Source organism: Leuciscus leuciscus, assembly GCF_965113295.1.
Source record: "Leuciscus leuciscus genome assembly, chromosome: 25".
NCBI lineage: Eukaryota > Metazoa > Chordata > Actinopteri > Cypriniformes > Leuciscidae > Leuciscus > Leuciscus leuciscus.
In genome coordinates, this window is record NC_138724.1 from 13,900,395 (window position 1) to 13,923,041 (window position 22,647).

At 39.3% G+C, this 22,647-nt stretch overlaps 1 protein-coding gene across 3 annotated transcripts; it reads right to left on the reverse strand.

Moving 5' to 3' along the window:
• Nucleotides 1-7,264: 7,264 nt before the first annotated feature.
• On the reverse strand, nucleotides 7,265-21,861 carry LOC309490386 (inhibitory synaptic factor 1). 3 transcript variants are annotated; one of them, XM_082159520.1, is made up of 3 exons: nucleotides 20,075-21,861; nucleotides 19,493-19,792; nucleotides 7,265-11,364 (listed from the first exon to the last, which is right to left on the reverse strand). In XM_082159520.1, exons 2-3 carry the CDS (start codon nucleotides 19,637-19,639, stop codon nucleotides 10,795-10,797), a joined length of 717 nt encoding a protein of 238 aa, XP_082015646.1. In that variant the 5' UTR covers nucleotides 19,640-19,792; nucleotides 20,075-21,861; the 3' UTR covers nucleotides 7,265-10,794. The 3 variants fall into 3 exon arrangements, with proteins under 3 accessions (XP_082015646.1, XP_082015645.1, XP_082015644.1); XM_082159519.1 differs by having other exon boundaries at nucleotides 19,493-19,836; XM_082159518.1 differs by having other exon boundaries at nucleotides 19,493-21,861.
• Nucleotides 21,862-22,647: the final 786 nt, after the last annotated feature.

Below are 22,647 nucleotides of genomic sequence, written 5' to 3' on the forward strand. Positions count from 1 at the left end.
AGAATCAACATTGGCTTGGCCTTTACCGAGACAGTGAGAACTGAGTAATTTTAAATGTTGTAAAAGACATGGAGATGGCATTTTTATTACTCAACTGGTAAGTAAGATATTTTATTGAATAGATAATATTTAACAGCCATTTTTAACAGAGTTCATTGTAAACCATCATCATCTTGTTGTAGCGCTGTGCTGGAATTTATTTTCAAGGAAGTACGTTATCTATTAATGGGTTTAGCCACAGTAACGTCTTTTGGTTAAGAAACTTTCCATCTAAACTCGTTATATATCTTAAGCCTAGTAGCCAAGTAGTGAATGTTACCAAACATGCTTTTAGAAAATTAATTTCCATTTCTTGTCGACTTGAACTATTACTGAGCCTAACGTCGAATTGTAACTTATATTCTGCAAAATAGTTCACTATGATTTTTCCCATGACCTTGATAAGGTCAATATAAGTGTAGATGTTTACACCATGTCAGTATGTATTCATAAATGACTGACTAGTGGAGTTCTGTGTTCTGCCACAGACTCTCACCAGGTAATTCTCAGCACAAATAGTTTAAGGCACATGAGCCACAGTGCAGGTAGGTCACAACTTCCACAGTCTACTGAATATAATCAAACTATTGAGTGTAACCATTTTAATAGCATCTGCAATAATCCAGTATCAGGAGAAAGGATCCCCAGTGAAAAGAAATGTGATGAGAACAGCATGAACAGGGGGCTGGTTATTATATATTTTGGTTTAAAAGGGAAGATTCTGTAAGCAGTGTGCAACATTGTGAAACAGTGCAGCTACTTTTTCTGTCTGATCTGAACCTTAAAAATTCATTTGAATGGTGTATAATCATAAAATATTTTTTTTTTAAACAAAATTCATTACTTATTAATAGCCATGTTATGGCTGTGGCTATAGAGAGGGCATGATGAAACAAAGGAGTATTCAACAGAAACAGTCTTTATTAAATCCACAATGGAAAAACACAGGAGGCCGTAGGAGATTAAGTAAACACAACTGTAACGAAGTTTGTTGATAAGGGAAGAAAGTGGCGGGAAGTAAAACGTAACACAAAACAAAAGTAAAGTGGCAGCCCTCACTGCCGCATAAATTAAAACAAAACAACAACATAAAGTCCAGGCCTGGTCCTCTCTCGTGTTGCACTGTCGTCACTACTCCTTTTATCCTTCCCGAGATCCTCCGTGAGACTCGATATCGCTCCGTTCCCACGGCTCTCGGCCCCGCCCTGCTTGCTCCTCACAGGCCAATCTTGGTACAGTTCCCCCGGTGGTGGTGGTGGTGCTGGATAGCCCTCGGTGGACGGCCCTCTGAATCTTCCACCATCTGGTAGACGGCGACAGCTCCTCCAGCTTCGGGGAACCGGCTGTTCCCTGCTCCTCCCCATAATGGCAGACGGCAGCCAAATGGCGGAGACTCTTCTGCTCCTTCTCGGACGACAGCCGCCCCTCCACAAACCAGGCGGTCCATCCCCCTAGTAAGTCACTCAAGCATCCATGGTGGCAGACTCTGCTCAGCCGTGCTCAATGGCACCACGGCTTTCCCACAGCGGCGAAGGCTCTTTGACAGCGCGTTCCTCCTTCCTCCTGGGTTTCGCCACCAATGTAACAAAGTATGTTGATAAGGGAAGGAGGAGGCGGGAACTGGCAAACATTCAACAAACTTTAATCCAAACTTTGTTGACATGCAAGAAAAAAGGAAACTAAAGCAGCAGAACCTCACGGACGACTGCCGCTTAGATGAAAACAAAACAACAACATCAAATCCAGACCTGGGGCTCGTTCTTCGTACGTCGCTAACTCAGTTAGCTGGATTTGATTGTTGACGATTTGGCATGATCTTGGATTGTTTGGTTCTTCGACGCTCATCCTGGACTTGCTGTCATAGCAACAGGTGCGCAAGCTTAAATCTGCTCGGGAGCAGGCTTATTTCATGTAAACAGGGTTAGATCCCGGCTTTATAAGCGGAGCTGATACGGGAAGTCCAGCGCAGCGCGATAGTGCACTTTCTAAGATGTATATTTTTTCTCGTGACTCGTGAGATTGTCGTTTACATTATTAAATTGTTGGAAACGCACATTTATTTTCGACTTGTCGGAGTCGGGCTTTAACTACAGCACAAACTGTTTGCATTGCCCTAAGATTATTTACGAGTGGCTCTTTCCTTTACACTATTGGAGATGCGGAGAACTTGATGGAAAGTGCTGTCTGTCGTGTCATTCGGAGTTTACCTGGCGCTTTGAGGCTTAAAAAACAGTTTTAGTTTTTTTGTGGCATTTCCAAGCCACTGAAGCCCCAATGTTGTAAAGCAGTTTTTTTTTAAAGCAGTTTTTTTTTTTTGGCTATCATAATTTTTTATGAAGATCATGCAATCATGACCATGCCGATTACAGTATGTGTCACTCAGGCTTCACTAACGTGATTGGTACCATAGACTATAGGCTAGACCATAGACTGCCATCAAGGCCTCAATGAAGGGCATTAGAAAGGGGGTTCACAATGTAAATGTGCAGCCCAGTTACTATTGGGATTCCTAATATTCCAGATTAATAATATTATATAAAAATAAAAAAAGGCAGTTGACTAAAATCGTCCATATCACAAATGTGAAAGCAAAATGGCCAGGATCTGTGCATGACTTAAGAATTTTCATAGATTCACATTTATGCACATTATTTGAAAGTGGTAAGAAAAGTTCCACAATTAAATATCAAGCTCACTGTATTACATACACTTATGCTGATCCTAACAGAACTGCATTATTTCATAGGTGATTATGACATGTTCCTGCCTGCAGACAGGTGTTTTATGACCCCATTCCCTGACCCAAACCAGTTACAATGCAGCTCTAGCCAGGACAAGGGCACACAATGAAATTAACTTTGGCTAACTAAAGGGAAGATTTCAGTGTCTGAAAAGTCTGAGGGTTGCACACCTGACAGGGCCTGTGACATTGCTGCATGTGCCATATTACACAACATTGCCAAAAAAAAACACTTTTCATTAAATGTTTAATAAAAGACAAATATGCTTAGTTCCTTGAGTTTTATTTCAATTGTTCTTTGTAAAGAAAAGCCAGTGGTCAAGTGCCTGCAACAAGAGATATTAGACACATGCCTCATGCAACAAATAAAAAGGAAAAGTTGTCTATACACTGCCCACCTGTAGGCCTATGTCTCCTCTGTCTGTGCTGACTCTAGGCCTTTCTGTAGATGTGGAATCCTGCAACTTATATTGCAGCCATAAAGCATACAAGTATAAATTAAGTAAAGTTATTTATGCACTTGCAGGTAGGCTAGTTCCTCCATATGACAGTTATCTGAGAGGGTTTATTCACTGTCCAGTGCAATGGAAACAAATGGACATTACAAAGTCTTATACTTTCTTTCCTTTGGAAAGTTAGAAAATGTCCACTTACTGCACATATTTCAGCCACCACTTTCTTGGGAACAGATACAAGTGTTGGTGTAAAAGTGGAAAACACAATGCCATTACAATGAACTACACTCGGGAAACATTTGATCAATAACTCATGGCAAAATATTTTCAGTTTTCACTTTCACAAGTCAAAGCAATTCATCATTACTCAAGATTTAACAGTTGAAATGACTATACAGCCTTAATTTAATGCAGCAAAAATTATTTTACAGTGTAGGCTACTAAGATATTTTCTTTTTTTCAGCCTTTTTCTTGGATGCTTTTATAAACAGAACACCATTTATTTAACAGTGCCTTTTAGAAGAGACTATAATATAACTAAAAAATTACCATTATGTAGAATATTTTTGTACTCACTCTTATTTGTTCCCATGTTCTAGTGTGGTGACTCTGACATTACAATGAACAAAGTAATTATGCAATTATTAAAATACAAATAAGGCTAATAAGTGATAAAAACATCTATCATGGCCACATCTAACGGATTTAAATTGTCTGCTACTTTTTGCCAGCCCTCTCTCCTGGCTTTTGCAGACTTTGAGGTGTTCCCTGGCGTTTTGATTAAACATTAAAATTCCGAATAAACTTCGACTATTAGTTCTTGCTCTGCTGAGGAGAAAAACTGAGCGTGCTCTTTGGCCACGCTGAGCAGCCAATAGCAGCGTTGCTGATCATTGTTTCTACTATCGATACATATCCCCTTTTAAACCAGCGCATGAACGCGCAGTTATCTCAGATAACTCAATCCAGCGATACTAATCATAAACAACAGGTGAGTTCGAAGAACCCAATTAGCCGGATCATGATTAGCACGATGATATCATCTTGGATGTTTCATTTGATCTCGGATGTAATAAGCAACGTACGAAGAACGAGCCCCTGGTCCTCTGTCATCTTGCACTGTCATCACTCCTCCTTTCATACTTCCGGAGCTCCTCTGTGAGACTCCAGACTGGTGTGGCATGCAGGTGACGCTCATTAGCACTCGCACCACCGGCCCCGCTCCCTTCCCACGACTCTCTGCCACGCCCTGCTCGCCTCAACAAACACTTAAACATAGACGATACCCGACAATGAACTGAACAAAACAGGGAGAATATATACAAAGAAGCAAACAAGGGAACTAAATGGGACAGAGGTGTAATTAATCAGGAAATTAACAAGGAATTAAAACGCAGGGAATCAGGAAACAAAGAGAACCAAACTAAAACACTAAGAAACTAAACATAACCATGACATAATAATAATAAATAAATGTAAAAATCTTACACTTAAACTTTATTTCAGCTAGTTGCCAAAGCAACATTTCTCATTTTTGTTTAGTTTAAGTTGAAGTACAAAAATAACTTAAGCTAAATATACCAAAACTACGGAGCCCCGCACATGATATACAGGAAAAAAATATTTTAAGACCAAAAAACACAACATAATTACTAAAACTTTAACTAATTAAAAATAAATCTAATAAAAAATATCAACAAAAACAATAATAGTATATCAATGATACTAAAATGACACTGGTGTAAACAAATGTAGTCAGTTTGATTCTGATTTATTACGTAATATTAATATTAATAATTAATATATATTATTATTTATTTATTCATAAAATAATATTAGTTCCAGTTCATTTCAATGTTACCATATTAATCAAAATAATATAACTTTTTTTTTTATAGTGGTAGATGACAACATTTTTATTTTTGACTATTCCTCTAAACTCTAATCTTCAACCTAGTGTTTTTCTTAGTTATAATTGGTCTCTATTTGTATAAAGGATTAAAATGTATTCCATAAAAAGAACTGCACAGTGGCCCTTGAAGGCAGTTTAAGATTGGCTTTTTATTATAGATGATTGCATAACAGCCGTCTCCAGTTGAAATGGGCCCGAGGTAAAGCTTTATGATTTAGACTCCAATTAAATTACCTCATTCACACTGACAGATGAACTCAGATCACGGCCTTGTGAGGTATTTTGAAGGAACGGGCCCGAAATGTCAAAGTTCAGATACGCCACGGCTAATGTGTTTGACACTATAGACAGTGAGTCTTGTCTCTTAATTAATTTCCTCAGTCTGACCCGCTATACTGTCTACACTTATGATTACAGACACTGCTGGGCATTTTATCCTTACAAAATGAAGCTTAAAGGGACAGTACACCCAAAAATCTAAATTTACTCCGCCATGTCTTTTGAAACTTTTCTTTCTTTCTTCAGTAGAACACAAAAGGAGTTATTAGTAGCTGTAAATATATAATCAGATTTATAAATTTCCTAAAGAAAATGTGAGTGGTAGTTGCCTAGGCGTTGTTCTTTGGTTGTTAAATATTCTGAGTGGTTTTTAGCATTCTGCTGTGCTGTTCCCAGCTAATAAAACTATGTTCTAAAAATCTTTTGCTAAAGGCCCAGGTATACTCGAGCGCGGATGGACGAGTTCGACACATGCGCAATACAATTGCTTTACAATACTCTACCAGATGTCAGAGGGGAGCACTGAAGGATAGAAGAAAGAAAAGTAATAATAAGTTTAATAATAATAATATGTTTAATTTATATATTATATATATATAATTTAAGTAGCGGATCCTCCATTGCATGCAAAGTATAGAACAAAAACCAAAACAAATGGAGAACCAAAAACCAAAAGACTCAAACCAAAGAACCAAAAAATTATGGAGAATGAAAGGCTGCTTTGTTTACTGTTCTTGGAACAGCGTGTTGTTTTGTATCGCTCTTTCCGCACTCATTAGTCTTCGACTACTGGTACATCACAACTGTGGTCTCAACATTCACCTTGTGCATACGCTGTTGTACGCGTCCACATGGAGACAAAAATTGGACATTATGCGGACATTGCACAGACTGTTGCAGAATGTGGAAGTATACGAAGCCGAAGCCATTTCCATTTCAAGTGAGGCCATTCAAAAGCCACACTAGGACTACCTAACTACCTCTTCTTGATCCAGTTGCACCAGTTGTTCTTAAGGCAAAACGTAGCAAGTGGGTTGTAAATTGTCTTTAGATATATAAAGACGGTGCATTCATATTACTATGAATGGGAGAAAGTGCAACGCGCAATATGGCGCTTAAATACCGCTTTGACTGTCGAGAACAAGTCTGCTATTGAGCTTGCTTCAGTCGAGGCTCAGCAAAAGTGAGCATCGAGGGCGCATATCGACCGCAAAGGAGGTTCTCACGAGCACCCTTCTGAAACCTCAAATGACAAATTGGACACCTTACCATCTCATGTGCTTAACAGACACGCGCGCGCGGAAGCCATTGTAAGTCCACAAGACCGTAAGGGCATATGAAGTGTGTCACGGTCACCAGCTAGTCACCACCTCCTCACTACATTTCCCATCATCCTCCCTGAACCTCACCTGCATGCACTTCCCAATTACAGATCGCCATCACCTGTCACCAATCTTCACTGATCATCTTCCAGCACTATATAACTCTTCCCTGTGCAGTTCACCATGGTCTGGTCTCGTTGTTCCCTCAAAGAACACTTACATGACTGATACCTACCAGAACCCTCAAGTCCTCAAGTCCTCAAGTCCTCAAGTCCTCAAGTCCTCAAGTCCTCAAGTCCTCAAGTCCTCAAGTCCTCAAGTCCTCAAGTCCTCAAGTCCTCAAGTCCTCAAGTCCTCAAGTCCTCAAGTCCTCAAGTCCTCAAGTCCTCTTCAGAACCTGCAACAGATCACTCATCCAGATATCCATCCTGAACAATATATTCATCAGTTACTCACCTGCTTCCATCATTACTATCACATATTTCTGCAAATAAACCTGTTGATAACTTTACCTGTGTGAATCCTTCTGTTTCATGATAGTGTGCCATTTGGGACAGGACCGTGGTGTTGAAATGCTGTGAATTTCAGTTTATCCTTCATTGTAACTTATTTTGCCTTGCATAAATAACGGTAACATTTTTTTCCATTTTAATACGACACTACTTAATCATTAATAATGTAATGGTTTCTTTAATATATAAATAATGAATAAATACTGTTACAAAAAACATCATAAATTACATTTATTTATTACGAGTGATTTTATTTGACATGCACAACACGGACTGATCCACACAAAGACGTCCTTTTTAGGAAACGTTCTTGAAGAGTTTGTCATTTTTATTCACATAATGTTCTTTCTCTTAAAATGTAAGCCAGTGTAAATGTCAGCATTATCACATATGTCAAAACTAAGGCAGTGGCCTCCCTTGGTACAAATCTTGTTCCGGTAGAAATCGCGTTCCGGGGGGATGTTGGGTGGGTTGGCAGGAGTTTAATGCGGTTACCCCTGCAGTGCGGGCCCATCCGCTACACCACTGTCTAAAGGATTAGAGTCTGTCAACTAAACCAAGAGCTTTTTGAAGCAATTCAGTCAGTCTGCTGCGTTGCTCCTGGTCAGATGCTTCCGTAAATATTATACATACCCCCGGTTTAACAGACAAGGCTTAAGCCTAGTCCTTTCACCCTGTAGCCCAAAACTGGTTGCCCACTGAAGCTAAGCAGGGTTGAGCCTGGTCAGTACCTGGATGGGAGACCTCCTGGGAAAACTAGGTTGCTGCTGGAAGAGGTGTTAGTGAGGGTAGTGAGGGTCACCCTGCGGTCTGTGTTGGTCCTAACGCCCCAGTAAAGTGACAGGGACACTATATTGTCGAAGAGCACCGTCCTTCGGATGAGAGGTTAAACCGAGGTCCTGACTCTCTGTGGTCATTAAAAATCCCAGGATGTCCTTCAAAAAAAGAGTAGGGGTGTAACCCTGGCATCCTGGCCAAATGTGCCCATTGCCCTCTTCCCATCATGGCCTCCTAATCATCCCCATATTGACTGATTGGCTTCATCACTGTCTCCTCATTATCCTGGTGGATGCTGCACATTGGTGGTTGTTGAGGAGATTCCCCCCTTCCATGTAAAGTGCTTTGAGTGCAGAGAAAAGCGCTATATGCATGTAACAAATTAAATGTATTATTATCATTAGGCTGCAATGCATGTTTGAGTGGTTTTAACTGAAAGCAACTTGCACTGGCATGTCTAAAAATATATCAGCGCCGTTACTGGAAGACTGTTTGCTCATAACTTTGAGAGAACTTTGGCGGAACGTTACGTTCTTAGAATGTTCCCTGTTTCCAGGTGGTTTCCCACTGGCACAACAAGCTCATTCTGGTCATAAAATATGATATTCTGGTCTCTAAATTGAACAAGTCTATGAATATTTTTTACCAGTTTTATGTTCCACAAGGCAAAAATCATAAGTCTAATCACGTAGAAATGTAATAACACACTTTTCCTCAATAAGCCACAGAAGATATCATTCATGTCTATAGCACAAACAGTGCAGTATGAGCCGCACAGCAAAATGTAATACAGTTAGAGGATTGTTCGAATCATTAACCCTAATTATGGCAGTAATGATCCTATATGAGCCTTATATGCAAATATGAACTTTAGCAACCACCAGTAATAAATGGATCCTCTTTAAACACTGTAAAAAGCTTTTCTGTCATTTTGGTAATTTCTCTTTTTTTGTGACAATGGCTAATGCAGCAGTTTTGTTGTCAGAGCCATGGTTACTATGGTACATTTGTGCATACATTACAGGAAAAACAGTTACTTATTAATTGATATCCTGCTGAGCGGAAGATGATGCGGAATGAAGCATCTGCCAGAAAGTTTTATTCATCATTTTATTAATAATGTACTCTTTTTTTTCCCTTTTTTTCCCAGAAAAAAACAGCCTAATATAAAGCACATTATTTATTTCCCAGTAATTCTTTGGGGAAGTGTACCACTCGCTTAATTTAACTGTGTCTATTTAGGCTACTGCGCAGTGTGGGTGTGACCGAAACCAATTCTCACTCATTAGGGGGCTTTGGAGTGGTGTTAATGTTCTGCCGAGATGCATGATTGTTTCGATATTGGCATAATGCCTCATAATGAATCAAAACAATGTTTAAATTGTTTTCGGCAAACCACATGAGAACAGAGGTTTTTCAATGACAGTAATTCATTATCATAAGTATCGACATATTGCACAGTTCACAATCATTTCAAACTAACTTAAACTATTGCTCACCCTCATGCCATTCCAGTGACTTTCATTCTTCTGTTAAACACAAAGGACATATTTTGATTGACGTACTGGTCACTCTTTTCCATTAATTACAATAAATGTGGACCAAAGCTTTAAACAGGCACCATGAAAGTATCTTTGAAATATTATAAAAGTAGTTCATGAAGGAATCATTTAGACTGGGTCAAAAGATCAGACAAAAAAAATGAATCAGAAATGGCTATTTCTCTTATGAATGAACCAATGAGAGCCAGTGCTCAGATTTTTTGTTTTAAAAAAAACAACTAAACTTTTGATCTCAAACTTAACAAATACACAACCAGACAAAAGACTGGTACAATTACAGTTTTTTAACAGCTTTTTATGTTTCTGAAGAAGTCTGCTTACCAAGGCTGCATTTATTTGAACAAAAACACAGTAAAAACAGTCATATTGTGAAATATTATTAGATTTAAAATATTTGTATTTTAATATATTTTCAAATGTAATTTATTCCTGTGATGGTAAAGCTGAATTTTCAGCATCAATACTCTAGTCTTTAGTTTCACGTGATCCTTCAGAAATCATTCTAATAATGATTTGCTGCTCAAGAAATCCTATTAATATGAAAACCATTTTTGCTTTTTAATATTTTTGTGGGAACTATGACACATTTCCATTCAAAGGTTCGGGGTACGTAAGATTTAAAAAAGAAGAAGAAATGAAGACTCTTCAGCAAAAACTCATTAAATGGATTATAAGGTGACAGTAAATACATTTATAACGGTACTAAATATTAAAATTTCAAATAAATGCTGTTTTTTAAATTTCCTATTAATCAAAGAATCCCGGGAAGAGAACACAGGCACAGCAAGACAACAGAATATCAAAATAGGATGGATTTCATGAAACAGACACAGGGAATCGTGACAATTTCACATTATTACAGTTTCAGTGTATTTTTCATCATATAAATGCAGCTTTGGAGAGCATAACATACTACTATCAAAAACATTAAAAAAGAAAATCTTATTATTTCAAACTTTTGACCGGTAGAGTATATTCAGAAGATTTTGAACAAGTCATATGGTGACTTTTTTTTGGTCAAGCTTCACATACCTAGTTCTCTTTAATTTTTTTTTATTATATCAAGAAATTAAATTTCACCTCCTATGTTTCACAGAACAAAGAAAGTCATATGGTTTCGGAACAGCAAAAAATAAAAACAGACGTTTATTTTTTTGGTGAATTCTTTTACATTTTTTGGGATGCTTGCAGAAGTTTTAGTTCTTGTAGTCACTTGAAGCTCTCTGCTTGGCTGGAATGTATGGGAAGGGAGTTTGTGTGCTTTTATCAGAAACAGTTTGCGTGCTGCAGCTACGGAGGGCTCTTTTCTTCGAGTCTGGGCTGGAGTAAGTTTTACGTTTACATGTGGGAGTCAAAAACCTTGGAGGTGAAGATGAAAACACAGAATCTGTGGACGACAGCCTTGATGATCTCATTCCACCTCTATCTTCATTGTAATCATCATCGCAGCACAACGCATGATATAGCGTCTTGTCGTAAGAATGGATCCTTCCTCCAGATCCAAAGAGCCAGGAGGCTTTAGGGCTGTTTGGGGCCTTTAATGGTCCATTGAGGGCGGGTAAGTCTCCACAGCTCCTGCGGTAGAGGTCTAACTCTTGCTTCTTGGCTATGGTCGGGTTACGGAGAGGATTGTGCAGTAAGTGGTTGTCGGATAATGTCTCATTGTGCAAGAAGTCGCCACGGTCCTCGTTGCAGCTCACTAGTGTCAGGTCATCCTCTGAGTCAAGGTCGATATCTGATGTTAACTTGTCAATTTGGGCCACAACCTGAATGGAAAAAGAGAAAATTGAATAAATGTCATGAAATAACTCTCATAACTATATCTGCAGCTTTTGTTCACTCTTAAAGGGATAGTTCACTCAAAAAAGAATATTCTGCCATCTTTTACTCAAGCTTATGTCGTTTCAAACCAGTTTGAACTATATTTTTTAAAGTCGGCATGAAGTGGAAGTTGCAAAAGTCTTTTTTTTAACCGTCAGTAGGGCGTAAGCAGATTGCACAAAATGTTCATACGACTTAGCCACTAAATAGTCACCAAAACTAGCCTGGGAAAACCCAGACAACTTCCGGCAAATTTAGATTTGCTCTGCAAGTAGTCTGGCAAAGAGCTCATTCAAGCCCATTTCTAATCCCTCGAAATCGCGGCACCAATCAGAAACGTTGGGGCGGGCTTTACACGGTGACGATCGCTCTGATTGGTTTTAGGTCTATCCAATTGCACCCAGAGGCAGTGAAGCACAGCAACTTTTAAATGCATATTAAAATTGCAAACATATGAGGACAGTCTCCATGAAAGACCCACTGGCAGATGAACGTGCTACTACATTTCTCTCCGAAACGGTAGGAAATTAAATTCTATTTAATAGAGGATTTTAACTGTGACAAGATGATTGACAGGGCAGTTTACGTGACAGAATGCACGCGACAGATCCGTCCGATAAAGATGACGAAGTAGTATGTCCCAAAGCTTGCCTACTTTTTTGCTACACATTCAAAAGTAAATACCTTTTCTTCACAAAAAGAGTACATACTTTTATGGCATAGTGTAACTTAGGCGAATTGGGACGCAGTATATGGCTTTACGTGATGATGATCGCTCTGATTGGTTTTAGGTCTATCCAATAGTGCCCAGAGGCATTTGAGCGACGTCCGTTGGTGACGCCCCTTTGGAAATGAGTTATTAATGAAGCTTTGCCAGACCATAACTCAGTTACTACTGAGAATGGTCTGGTTTTAACCAGGCTACACCAAAACACAAAATAGTTACAAATTCCCATCGAAGTGAAAAAATCCCATATTCAAGGTGGAACTTGTGCCAATTCTATTGACCAGAATGTTATAGAGATTTTGGGGTGCACTTTTTTAACTAGTGCTAATAAACAACCACCCCGGACACCACAACAGCAGCACTAAAAATCACTCAGAATGGCTTAGCAAGCACATCGCAACGCCCTGGAAATCCATTCAACTTTAAACACGTTTCTAAGTGTTGATGAAAAGACCAAGACCTGAAGAATGTCTGTAGTTTTATAGTTTATGTGGCTGAGCATAAGCCATAAATGAGTAATATATACAGTGTGTGTGTATATATATAGGCTATGTATCTATCCTTTCTATCTTTATTCCCCCATCTCACCCCATTTCACCCACTGGCATTGGAATATTTAATATCTGTTTGTGCTGAAGGGAATTTGTCCTCCTGCTGTGCTAGTAACTGCATCTTACATAAGAACTCAACCATACGCTTATCAATATTCCTTCTCTTGCTTTACCCAGCTCCTTTTCTGAGCAGGGTCTCAAGGCTGGTGCACACAATTCAAAGACAAAACAAGGCACAGGAGTTGCGATACCACAGATGGAAGCCTCTTTGATCAGAAAGTCTGTCTGTAGATTTTAATAAGATTATGTAACATACATATATGGTTATCTATGACGGGATGGCGTTCAGATTTAATACATTTTTAATCAATATTAAGCAGCTTAGTATGCTATTTATGATGCAGTTATGTTGGATTTTGATTTCGATGATAAAGCACTGCGTTTGGATTAAAAAATCAGAGTTATTAATGACAGACTGGTCTGTTTTTCGCTGCTTCTGATTTTGATGAGCTCAGTGCTTTGCTGCTGCCAAACTTTCTCATCGCATTCAATCCAGGACGTTGCAGTATTGAGTGTTTATAATATAGCAGATCGGCTATTCAGCGGCAAGCCACAGGCTTTTGGCTGTTGTGATTCGGTAACGAGCAGTCAAATGTAAACAGGAATAGCCCAAATGACAGGCACTGAAAAGTCCAAATATCCATTCACAACGCACCTGCTGCTCGAAAGCGCACACAATACATCAACAATCCCAAGATTTTTGCAATGCAGACAAGTGAGGGCTGTACAAACATAATGTACTGTATTCACGAGTATATATATCGAACACTGCCAAGTAGGATAAGCGCTGTGCGGTTATCAGAGAGATACATTTTTGGGACAGCACTGAAAGGTCCTGTCTGGGGGAGGTATTAGATCATCTCTCATGGGGTTGTGCCCTGATGTGCGCTGCTGTCAGACAGTTCATGTTTAATGCATTCTTGCCATCCACACACAACTGATCGGAGATCAGAGTGCTGCTACACTGTGGAGGGCGGTATGACATTTCCCTGACAAAAAAGACGTTTATTCAAATGTGCTATTTGTATACTTCTTTTAAACTTAAAACAAGAAAGTATTTCAGTCTACTTTTTATGTATGTCTCAAAAAATATACTTAAATTGCACTTAAGTATATCCTTGACTTATACTGACAGAAAGTCTAATTTGGCCTACACTTGTACTTAATCAACGATCCAATCAATTCCCCATGGAGAAAATCAAACCCCACTCTACATTTTTTCTTGTTGGTTTCATTCCAATATAAATACGATAGTGAAGAAAATGTATCACACCTTCCGACTTTAAAAATGACTCAGTATTTTTGTTTGATATACTATCAGTCATCTTGGACTTGACACTGACATCTAGTGGTGTGGAGGCCTCATCATGCAGAGGTTTTCAGTTACCAATGCAATTTTTTCAAGGCATTATTCGCAGTTAGCCATGATGAATTTATTTCCGTGATTGAAGTGTCCAATAATGAGACATTACAAAAATAAAGTTAGTCAAATACTTGTTATCTCAAAATGGCGGCTCCCATGAGGCGACCCTCTCCATGTAAAATAAACAGTATTTTTTAGCCAAGATCATGACTGGCATCACCATCTCATATGAATGTACATCATTTTTTAACACATTTTTCAAAAGATCTCTTCATTCCTTTTCTGACCTATGACAATTTATGACAGATGTTTTACAAAATAAAGAAGTTATAAAAGTTATGTTTCAGAACTTATAATAAAGGTCCCAATAAAAGCAATAACAAAATAGAAAAAGTCAATTTTGAGGATTGTTTAAATCCCCTATCTAAATCTAATTATGTAGCCGGTGCAATAAATTCCATTCCATTCTAAAAGTTGCCACCAAAATGTTTTTTTATTTATTTAATTTTTTTTAATCCGCTTTGTCTCACAGTCATCCTACCTGCAGAACCTCGGGTCTTGGTGTCAGATAATTGCCAAACCCTCCCAGAAGGCTTTAAAACAGAGTGTGTTTGGAACAGAGTGTGAGTCAGAACAAGCTTTTGACAAGCATTGCGAGAGGAAGCCTGATTTGAAAGCAGTAAGAAAGACCCATCACCACTACTGGGCTTCTTTAGCGATTGATTTTTTTTACCTGGAGGCTGACTGGAGACTCTGAAAGAAACTATTAGATTTAAAAACAGATTCTATCCTCATACATTTTTCATCAAGCATTGCTGACTTCCCATATATTTGCTCTGAAAATAATCTCCATATACATTATCATAGGCCTATCTGTCTACATATATATTTATGCATTTGGCAGACGTTTTTTTTTCCAAAGCAACTTACATTGCATTCCAGGTAAATACTATCCCAGCTAACGGGAACGTTTGACAAATGTTCGGGCAAGGATCTCTCAGAGTTATGAACAAATGTTCTTGCAGTAACGTTTATAGAACGGTCATTAAAAGTTGTCTGACCTAAAATGTTTCCACAAAAACATTATTAATACTTTGGGCTGTTGAATGCTTGATTCTGATTGGTTGACGAACGTTCTAAGGTGTGCAGTTATTGTCAGGGAAACGGCTAAAGTTGTTCCAGGCAGGTCTTGGCCGCCATAGACATGTATAGAAAGGCTAGATGGCTCAAGGCGGAGTCAGCTGTGTCGTCACTTGGCGGCCATCTTAGGTCAGGAGACTGCGCTGCTGCTCCCTGCAGCAGCGAAGGTGAGTGACATACGCCAACTAAAATGCTCGTAACTTGCTGAATTCTTGACGGATTTACAAACGGTTTGGTTTATTACAAACCTTATTAACGTGGCTATGATTTGTGCTGGTGCCGTTTGTGGCTATAATTTTTCACAAGTATGCAGTTAAATAGCCGCATCCCTGACGTTTATGACACACCAAGCCGTTTGAAAATCGGTTGAAAATTGAGCAAAATATAGTTATTTCAGCACTACATGCACAATAGACTTTAATGTTATAACTGGACGAGCGGTCCTGTCCTAAGATGGCCGCCGTGTGACGTCGTCGGGTCCCATTGGCTCTCAGCGCCGGTAAGCTATCTAGCCTTTCTATACATGTCTATGTTGGCCGCATTACAGTTTCCATATCACCTCGCCATTTCAAAGGTCCTTACAGCCATAGATATCCATATAAGGCTAGATGTCTTAAGGCGGAGTCTCGAACGGCATCACACCGTTTTGTCACAGGGAAGCTTTCTGGCGAGCTCTGTGGTATCTGAAGTAAGGTGAGTGATCAGCACGAACAAAAATCCTCTTATCTCGCTGAAATCTTGACGGATTTACAAACGGTTTGGTTTCTTACAAACGTTATTAACGTGGCTATAATTCTGGATGCTTGAACATGTTTAAATATATAATATTATATTTATTGATAAGTATGCAGTGTCATAACTACATCTCTGACGTTTATAACAAACCAAACCGTTTGAAAATCGGTAGAAAATTGAGAAAGTTATGGTTATTTAAAAAGTACATGCACCATTAACACAATGTTACGAGACGAGTGAGCGAGCTCCCTGTGGCAAGATGGCTGCCGTGTGCGGACGTCGACCTCCATTGGCCAGCAGCGCGGACGAGACATCTAGCCTTTATTATATGATATCTATGCATACAGCCAACAACAGCAAAGAACCAAAACCTACAACGACACTGACCAAGCAAATAAATATATTAAACAACAGGACAAAAACAACAAATTATTTCCATGTTTTTTGCCACTAAATTATGGAATTATAAGGTTTTATTATGTACGGAAAGCACACACTCTTTCTCTCGCTCTCTCTTCCACTTAAATACTCACACATACAGTACGGACACACACTCTCATATGAGGTTATAACGGCACTGTTCAAAGAGCAGATAAATGTATAGTTTCGCTATTAGTAGAGACGCTGCTGCCGAACACTGTTGAGAGACACACAGACTGAGGTAATTCACTTAGCTTAATCTCTCTCTCTCTCTCTCTCTCTCTCTCTCTCTAACTGCATTAATATCTTCATTAGTCTGCTATCAGTGGCTGAAGCCTCCGTTACTAGCTCTAAAATGACATTTTGAAATTAGCAACGGAGACTTGGGATGAGATTGAAAAGAAATTAGTCCCACACACAAGAACGTTTTAAGGACAAAACCTGACAAACGTCTTGAAATACATCATCTGAACAATGCTTTGAGGTGTCACTGTAGTATAAGCGGAATAATTGACTCCGGCCCGTTGAATTATTGAAAAATAATGCCATGCATTGCCACCTCGGGTGTGCATTATTTTTCAAATTATTCAACGGCCCGTCATCAGTTATGCCTTACATGGTTCATTTAACCTTTTTTCCAGGAAAGTTTTAGTTGGACGTTTGTCAAATATTTGTTCAATGTTACTACTTGTTTCAGAACGTTCAGAGAACATAATAAAATGGAATGGTCCCTTAATGTTCACTTAACCAAGAAAAAAACGTTTTGGAAATTTTGAACATTCAGAGAACATTCAGAAGCAACATTTTCAAATTTTTATACTAATTATTTGTTCTGATATACAATATTGATAACAATTTGTATAGTTATAGTTATAGTTATAGGTAATTAGTGACCCCTTTAAGTAGTTTACATTTATTTTAATTTATAGTGTGTAAGCTACTTGAGTAGTCAAGCTACTCTTTTGAAAAAAAGCTTTACTACAAAGGCTACTAACAAAACTTAGCTAATACTTTACAAAAGGTTAGCCTGGTTGATTATAAGAAGCTTGAGGCTTAAAAACCAAGATTTTCAAAAACATGACATCAGCTTTCCCATTAGTGTATTTTACACCATTGTACTGAAAATAATATCAATAAAATAAAAGTCAGTTCGGTTAAAAATGGCTGATCTCTTTTAAAAAATAAATAAATAAAAATTGTATATAAACATATTTGATATTTACAATAGAAAATAGAGAAGGCCCAGACAGGATTTGTGTAAGTGCTGTTTTTGGTGGGAAATCAGTGGAATTATATGCAATGGATTTAAACATGATAAAATACTTTAAATGGAGCTGAAAGTACTACACTTTTATTGCTAGCTAAAGCATGATCAAATTTGCCAACAAAATGTAATTACACAAACATGAAAAGAACTTAAGACGTCTGCATAATTCTGTGTGGATAGATCAAGCAAAGGCGTATAATTGAGCAGTGTACTGGTTACATTTGTCAGCAAAGAATTCCGATTCGTGACAAATGTTTGGCTGTTATCTATGGAATAAAAGACAGCTGAAAGACAGATGAGCGTGTGGCAAAACTAATAACCATAACAAGATGTCAGTAGTAACAATAAGGCTCTGCTGCAAGGTGTGAGTGACAGATGGAGGTGTTAACTCAGGCAAGAGCGGTAGAGCTATCGGTGATGCCTGAACTTGGCCAAGGAGACAAATGAGACAAATCCAGAGGAGCTGTGACTGAGATGATGAGACAAATGCCAGTCTGGGACACTCATAGACTCAGTGACAGTAATGAGGCAGATAGATATCCACCCGAGGAAAGCGATTAATTAAGGAGATGTCCTCTCGTATAAAGCTGAAAGCAATCGCCCAGCACAAAGGGAGATAACTGCAAAAGAGATGAGACGTTGACAGGTGAGAAGATGAGGAAATCAGATGCGCTCCCGCGCATGTCGGCCCATTGTCTGATTCGCCGGGTGATAATTAGGCATCACAGATGACATCTTGCTTGCATGGGGTGTCACGGTGTGTGTGGGGGGTGTCATCCTGCAAGCCTTTCTCCTTGTTAATCTATCTGTTGGTTGCTGTTTGGGTGACAAGCTGTCCAGTCAACAGCCCCTAGATGGACATACCACTGGGGCATGGATGTATTTGTGACCTTGTGTATGATTATGAAACGTACCCACTGTATTTGTGTCTATTGGTTTGTGTATAGTTAGCAAGTATGCATTCAGTAGTCGCTTTTAGACCAGAAACCGAAGTATTAAAGTAGTAAACATTATGAATGCTCACCAGTCGATTGCAAGATTGTAGTCCCATTGTTCCTGTGTTCCTGAAATGGCAACAAACTCCAGTACACAAGGGGGCGATAGAGTTACCTTCATACGTCTATGCCAGGGATGGGCAACTTTGGTTCTGGAGGGCCACTCTCCTACAGAGTTTATTTCCATCCCTAATCAGACACGCCTTCTAAACAATCCGGTGACTTTGGATATATTTTGATTAGGGATGGAGCTAAACTCTGCAGGACAGTGGCCCTCCCCCTAGTCAAACAGGGTGTAAACTACTTACAAACATGTCGACCACTTTTACAATGGTAAAGCAACTTTGAGAACGTGAATGCATACTTTGTGTTGCATTATGAATTGTTTTCAGCAAATTTCAGAATGCAAAAATTCACAAAATCAATCATTCATACCTAGAAGCACTTGCGTACTTGCATAATGTTTCACTACAATGTAGGGATCAGTGCCTTGCTCAAGCTTGTAGATCACCCCTTGTGGGGTTAAAAAAGGCAATCCTGCTCCTGGAGGGACACTCTCCTGCAGAGTTTAGCTCCATCCCTAATCAAACACACCGGAACAAGCTAATCAAGATCTTCAGGATTGCTAGAAACTTCCAGGCAAGTGTGTCTGGGGCAGGTTAACTCTGGAAGACGTTGGCCCTCCAGGAGCAGGATTGGACACCCATGGATTTAAAGGTTTTGGTCACTAGATCTCATCGTCAGACTGTGTTCAAATACATTTTTATCAAATCATTGCCTTAACCGTCAAAACATGCCCAAAGCGTGTGCTTTACCTCCCGGAGCTCTTTCGCCACGTCCTTAAGCTCAGCGAGAACTTCCTCCAGCTGTTCCATGACCATCTTAACGTGCCTGCGGATCTCTGCTCTCCGGTCAGGGCTCGTGCTCGGTTCAGATGGTCCTAGCGCTCTGCCGTGAAACATCCTTCACATGGGAATGACAGCAGCAGCGGCAGCCAGGAGGGGACAGGACACTGGACTTCATGTCTGAAGCCCACCACAGTGTTGTTTAAACCTATCTGGATAATAGACCCATTCTCTGGTCCGAACATCTTCGCATAGCTGATTGTGGCACTGCTGATGTTAGAAAACACCAAATTCAGGCCAGGAACATCTAGTAACTGTCAGTAAATTCAAAAGGAAAACTTTCAAAAAGGAAAAGGGCATCAAGAAAATTGGAAAAGTTTCAGCACTGAAACAAACTGTTCTCAGCAAAGCTTTGATCTTTTCCGTATGATGTTAAATTTAAATCAAATGGTATCATTTTTAGCATGAAAGAACCTTTGTTCCTAAGACAGCCATAAAATAAATAAGTAAAACACCCATTTGAGCTTCTATTTTGAGAGGTTTGTGACGTACCAAAAGTCATCTGTGAATCTTTTCAGTTTCTCCCCATCTACATATGCATCCTCCATTGCAATTCCATGTATTCAGAAAGGTTACCATGAAGCATATTTTACATTGAAGAAAAAGCCTTCAGTACAGGAGCCATCAGTATTTGATCTGAAGAAAATATGTATCCAGATAGTGCACTAAGAAAAGTAAGAACAAGTCACATTGCCACTCGAGCTGACACAAAAGGAACGCATCTGGTGTGACACCTGGGAGGACGAGCCAATACTCTGAGACAAAGAGAGTCCCGGACATCAGCTAACCCACTCCAGAAATCGCTCAGGATTTCAGTAGCTTGTCTTCTCTTGGCTTTTGTGGCTTTGGTCCAGAACTGATGCCGTTTTGACTTTTTTTTTGCTGCTCCATATGTCTATAAAAAGCTTCCGCAGAGTTGCCAGGCTTTTCCCACTGTGCCCCGTACAGTGCAGCGTATCTCCTACCCCATCTGAGCACGCACAGATAACACTAGAGACGGATGCATGCTCAGCACCTCTCTTCCAATGTTGTCCTCTATCAGTCACTGATGCTCAAGCACTTAGGAAACCTCCCCCTTCCCTCTCTCTCCTCAGTCACTCGCCCTCAAACACTCGCATTTATTTCCTATGATCTCTCTTCCATTACTCTTCCCTCCTCTTTCATAGTTGCTACCGTGCACACACCACCCTTCAGTCCCGCTCACCCTTGTCCTGTCACTTCCATCCTACTTCCGACAAACACATCAATTCATGTACACTTCCGAGCTCGCTCTCTGCTCAGATCTTTTCAACCACTTGCCACCTCAGTTGGGGAAGCAAATTAATTCAATTCAGTGTTGCAGTGCAGGCTCTTGAATCTTGAATGCGACGGCTCTGCAGCAATAGACGAGGACCAGATTATCCCATTTAGATCGGTAATGAATAGAAGACAAACGCAAGTACATCAGGAAACCGCTCGCCCTGCCATAATTATGTGGAAGGGGATGCTTCAGCCTCCTGTATTCATTTTCCTGTTGCTCTCTTCAAATCACGAATCGACCGGGGGACTGTGTCAGCAAGTTTGAAATTCTAATTTACCTTTCTATAATGATTCTTCAAAACATCCTGCGAGGCTTGTCCTAAACAAAGGCCCTCATTATTTCTTGGGTGTCTCTGGTGGGAACACTGATGAGAACGATTCGCACAAAACAAGCAATTGTCTGAATAGTGCATTCAGGCATACAGTGCCAAAACAGTCGTCTAGAATAGCATATACAATTTGAGATGAAAGTAGAGAGGAAAAGTGTTAAACAAAACACAATCATGTGCTATGAACTTTAATGATACCTCAAATCGTGATGTTACTTTTTGGACCGTTTGGACAGATTTTCTCTTGCGGACGGTAAAATGGGCAAAAACAATGGTATTGTGGCACACGGAATTAGCATGTTCACGCAATTCTCACATTTCTTTAGAAAATGTTTCTAGTTCGTAAGCATTTGTTGTTAGGACACTTTGAATGATAGCTGATTCATGGACACTAAATGCATTGAAGTGCTCCATTTGATTAAAAGTTAGAAATAAGGACTAAATGCTGAGCTTTTGAGATTTGCAGAAAGAAATGGGAAGCTAATGCAATCATAATTGCATGTGTGGCAATTCATTCATGCATTTAGGGCTAAGTACTAGTGCCCCAAAATGGTGATGCAAATTGTTTTGTTGTAATATATGACAGTATATATACTGACTGAATTCTTGTCCTTGAAACAGAAAGCTAGCTCAGAATTCTGCCCGTCTCATAGTTAAATGCATCCTACTTCTTTTTGAAAAGACTGAAACAAAACACAGTTCCTGATTTCATAGAGTCTTTTCACTGAATGCAACTTCAGTGAACATTTTTAAATGTGATGTCATAACAAGGTCTTTCATTCAAAAAGATATGCTGGTTCTGTAAAAAAAAAAAAAAGAGGAAATTGTTGTCACTACTTGACCTTACCCTCCTTCCCACCACCACCACCCCCCGTTGGCAATACGAGTGCTTACTTGTCAAGACGAGCACATTGCATTGTGGGATATAGTATCCAGTGCATTGTGCTTTATACTGCACATTTTTGCCAAAAACGATGAGTATACAAACTCTAGCCTATATCTAAAAAACAGTTCATGTAGTATAGTAAGTGGAGACCAGATGCAATCCACCCAGGCTTTTGGTGCCATCTACTGGTGGATGTGCAATTTTAGATCTGATGGTTCATACATCTCAGATTTTTTTTTAAGGTAAAAAAAAAAAAAAAAAAAAAATGGGTGTGGAAATGATGGAAAGTTGAGGTGAGATGAGGGGGTCAGGCACAACAACCCACAACAGACAAACAACATATTCAAATCTACATTAAAATGTAAATGGAAACAGACAAAAAGGAGGCATGAACAAATCAGATAAGTTCATGTTCATGTTCGGAGTGCTAAAGTAGACAATAGGTCAATAAAAACTTGAAACAAGCTTAAGCAACAGCGGTTTTTGTTTTGGTCTGTGTGACTCCGCCCACTGCCAATTTACCCAATAGTATTAGTGCTTAGAGTGCTGGT

Bases quoted from the DNA above. Each gene is read 5' to 3' on its own strand.
- LOC309490386 (XM_082159520.1), bottom strand. From the start codon at position 19,639: ATGTTTCACGGCAGAGCGCTAGGACCATCTGAACCGAGCACGAGCCCT. The intron at 11,365-19,492 runs GTAAAGCACACG...TTTTCCATTCAG, and splicing joins TGGCGAAAGAGCTCCGGGAG to GTTGTGGCCCAAATTGACAA.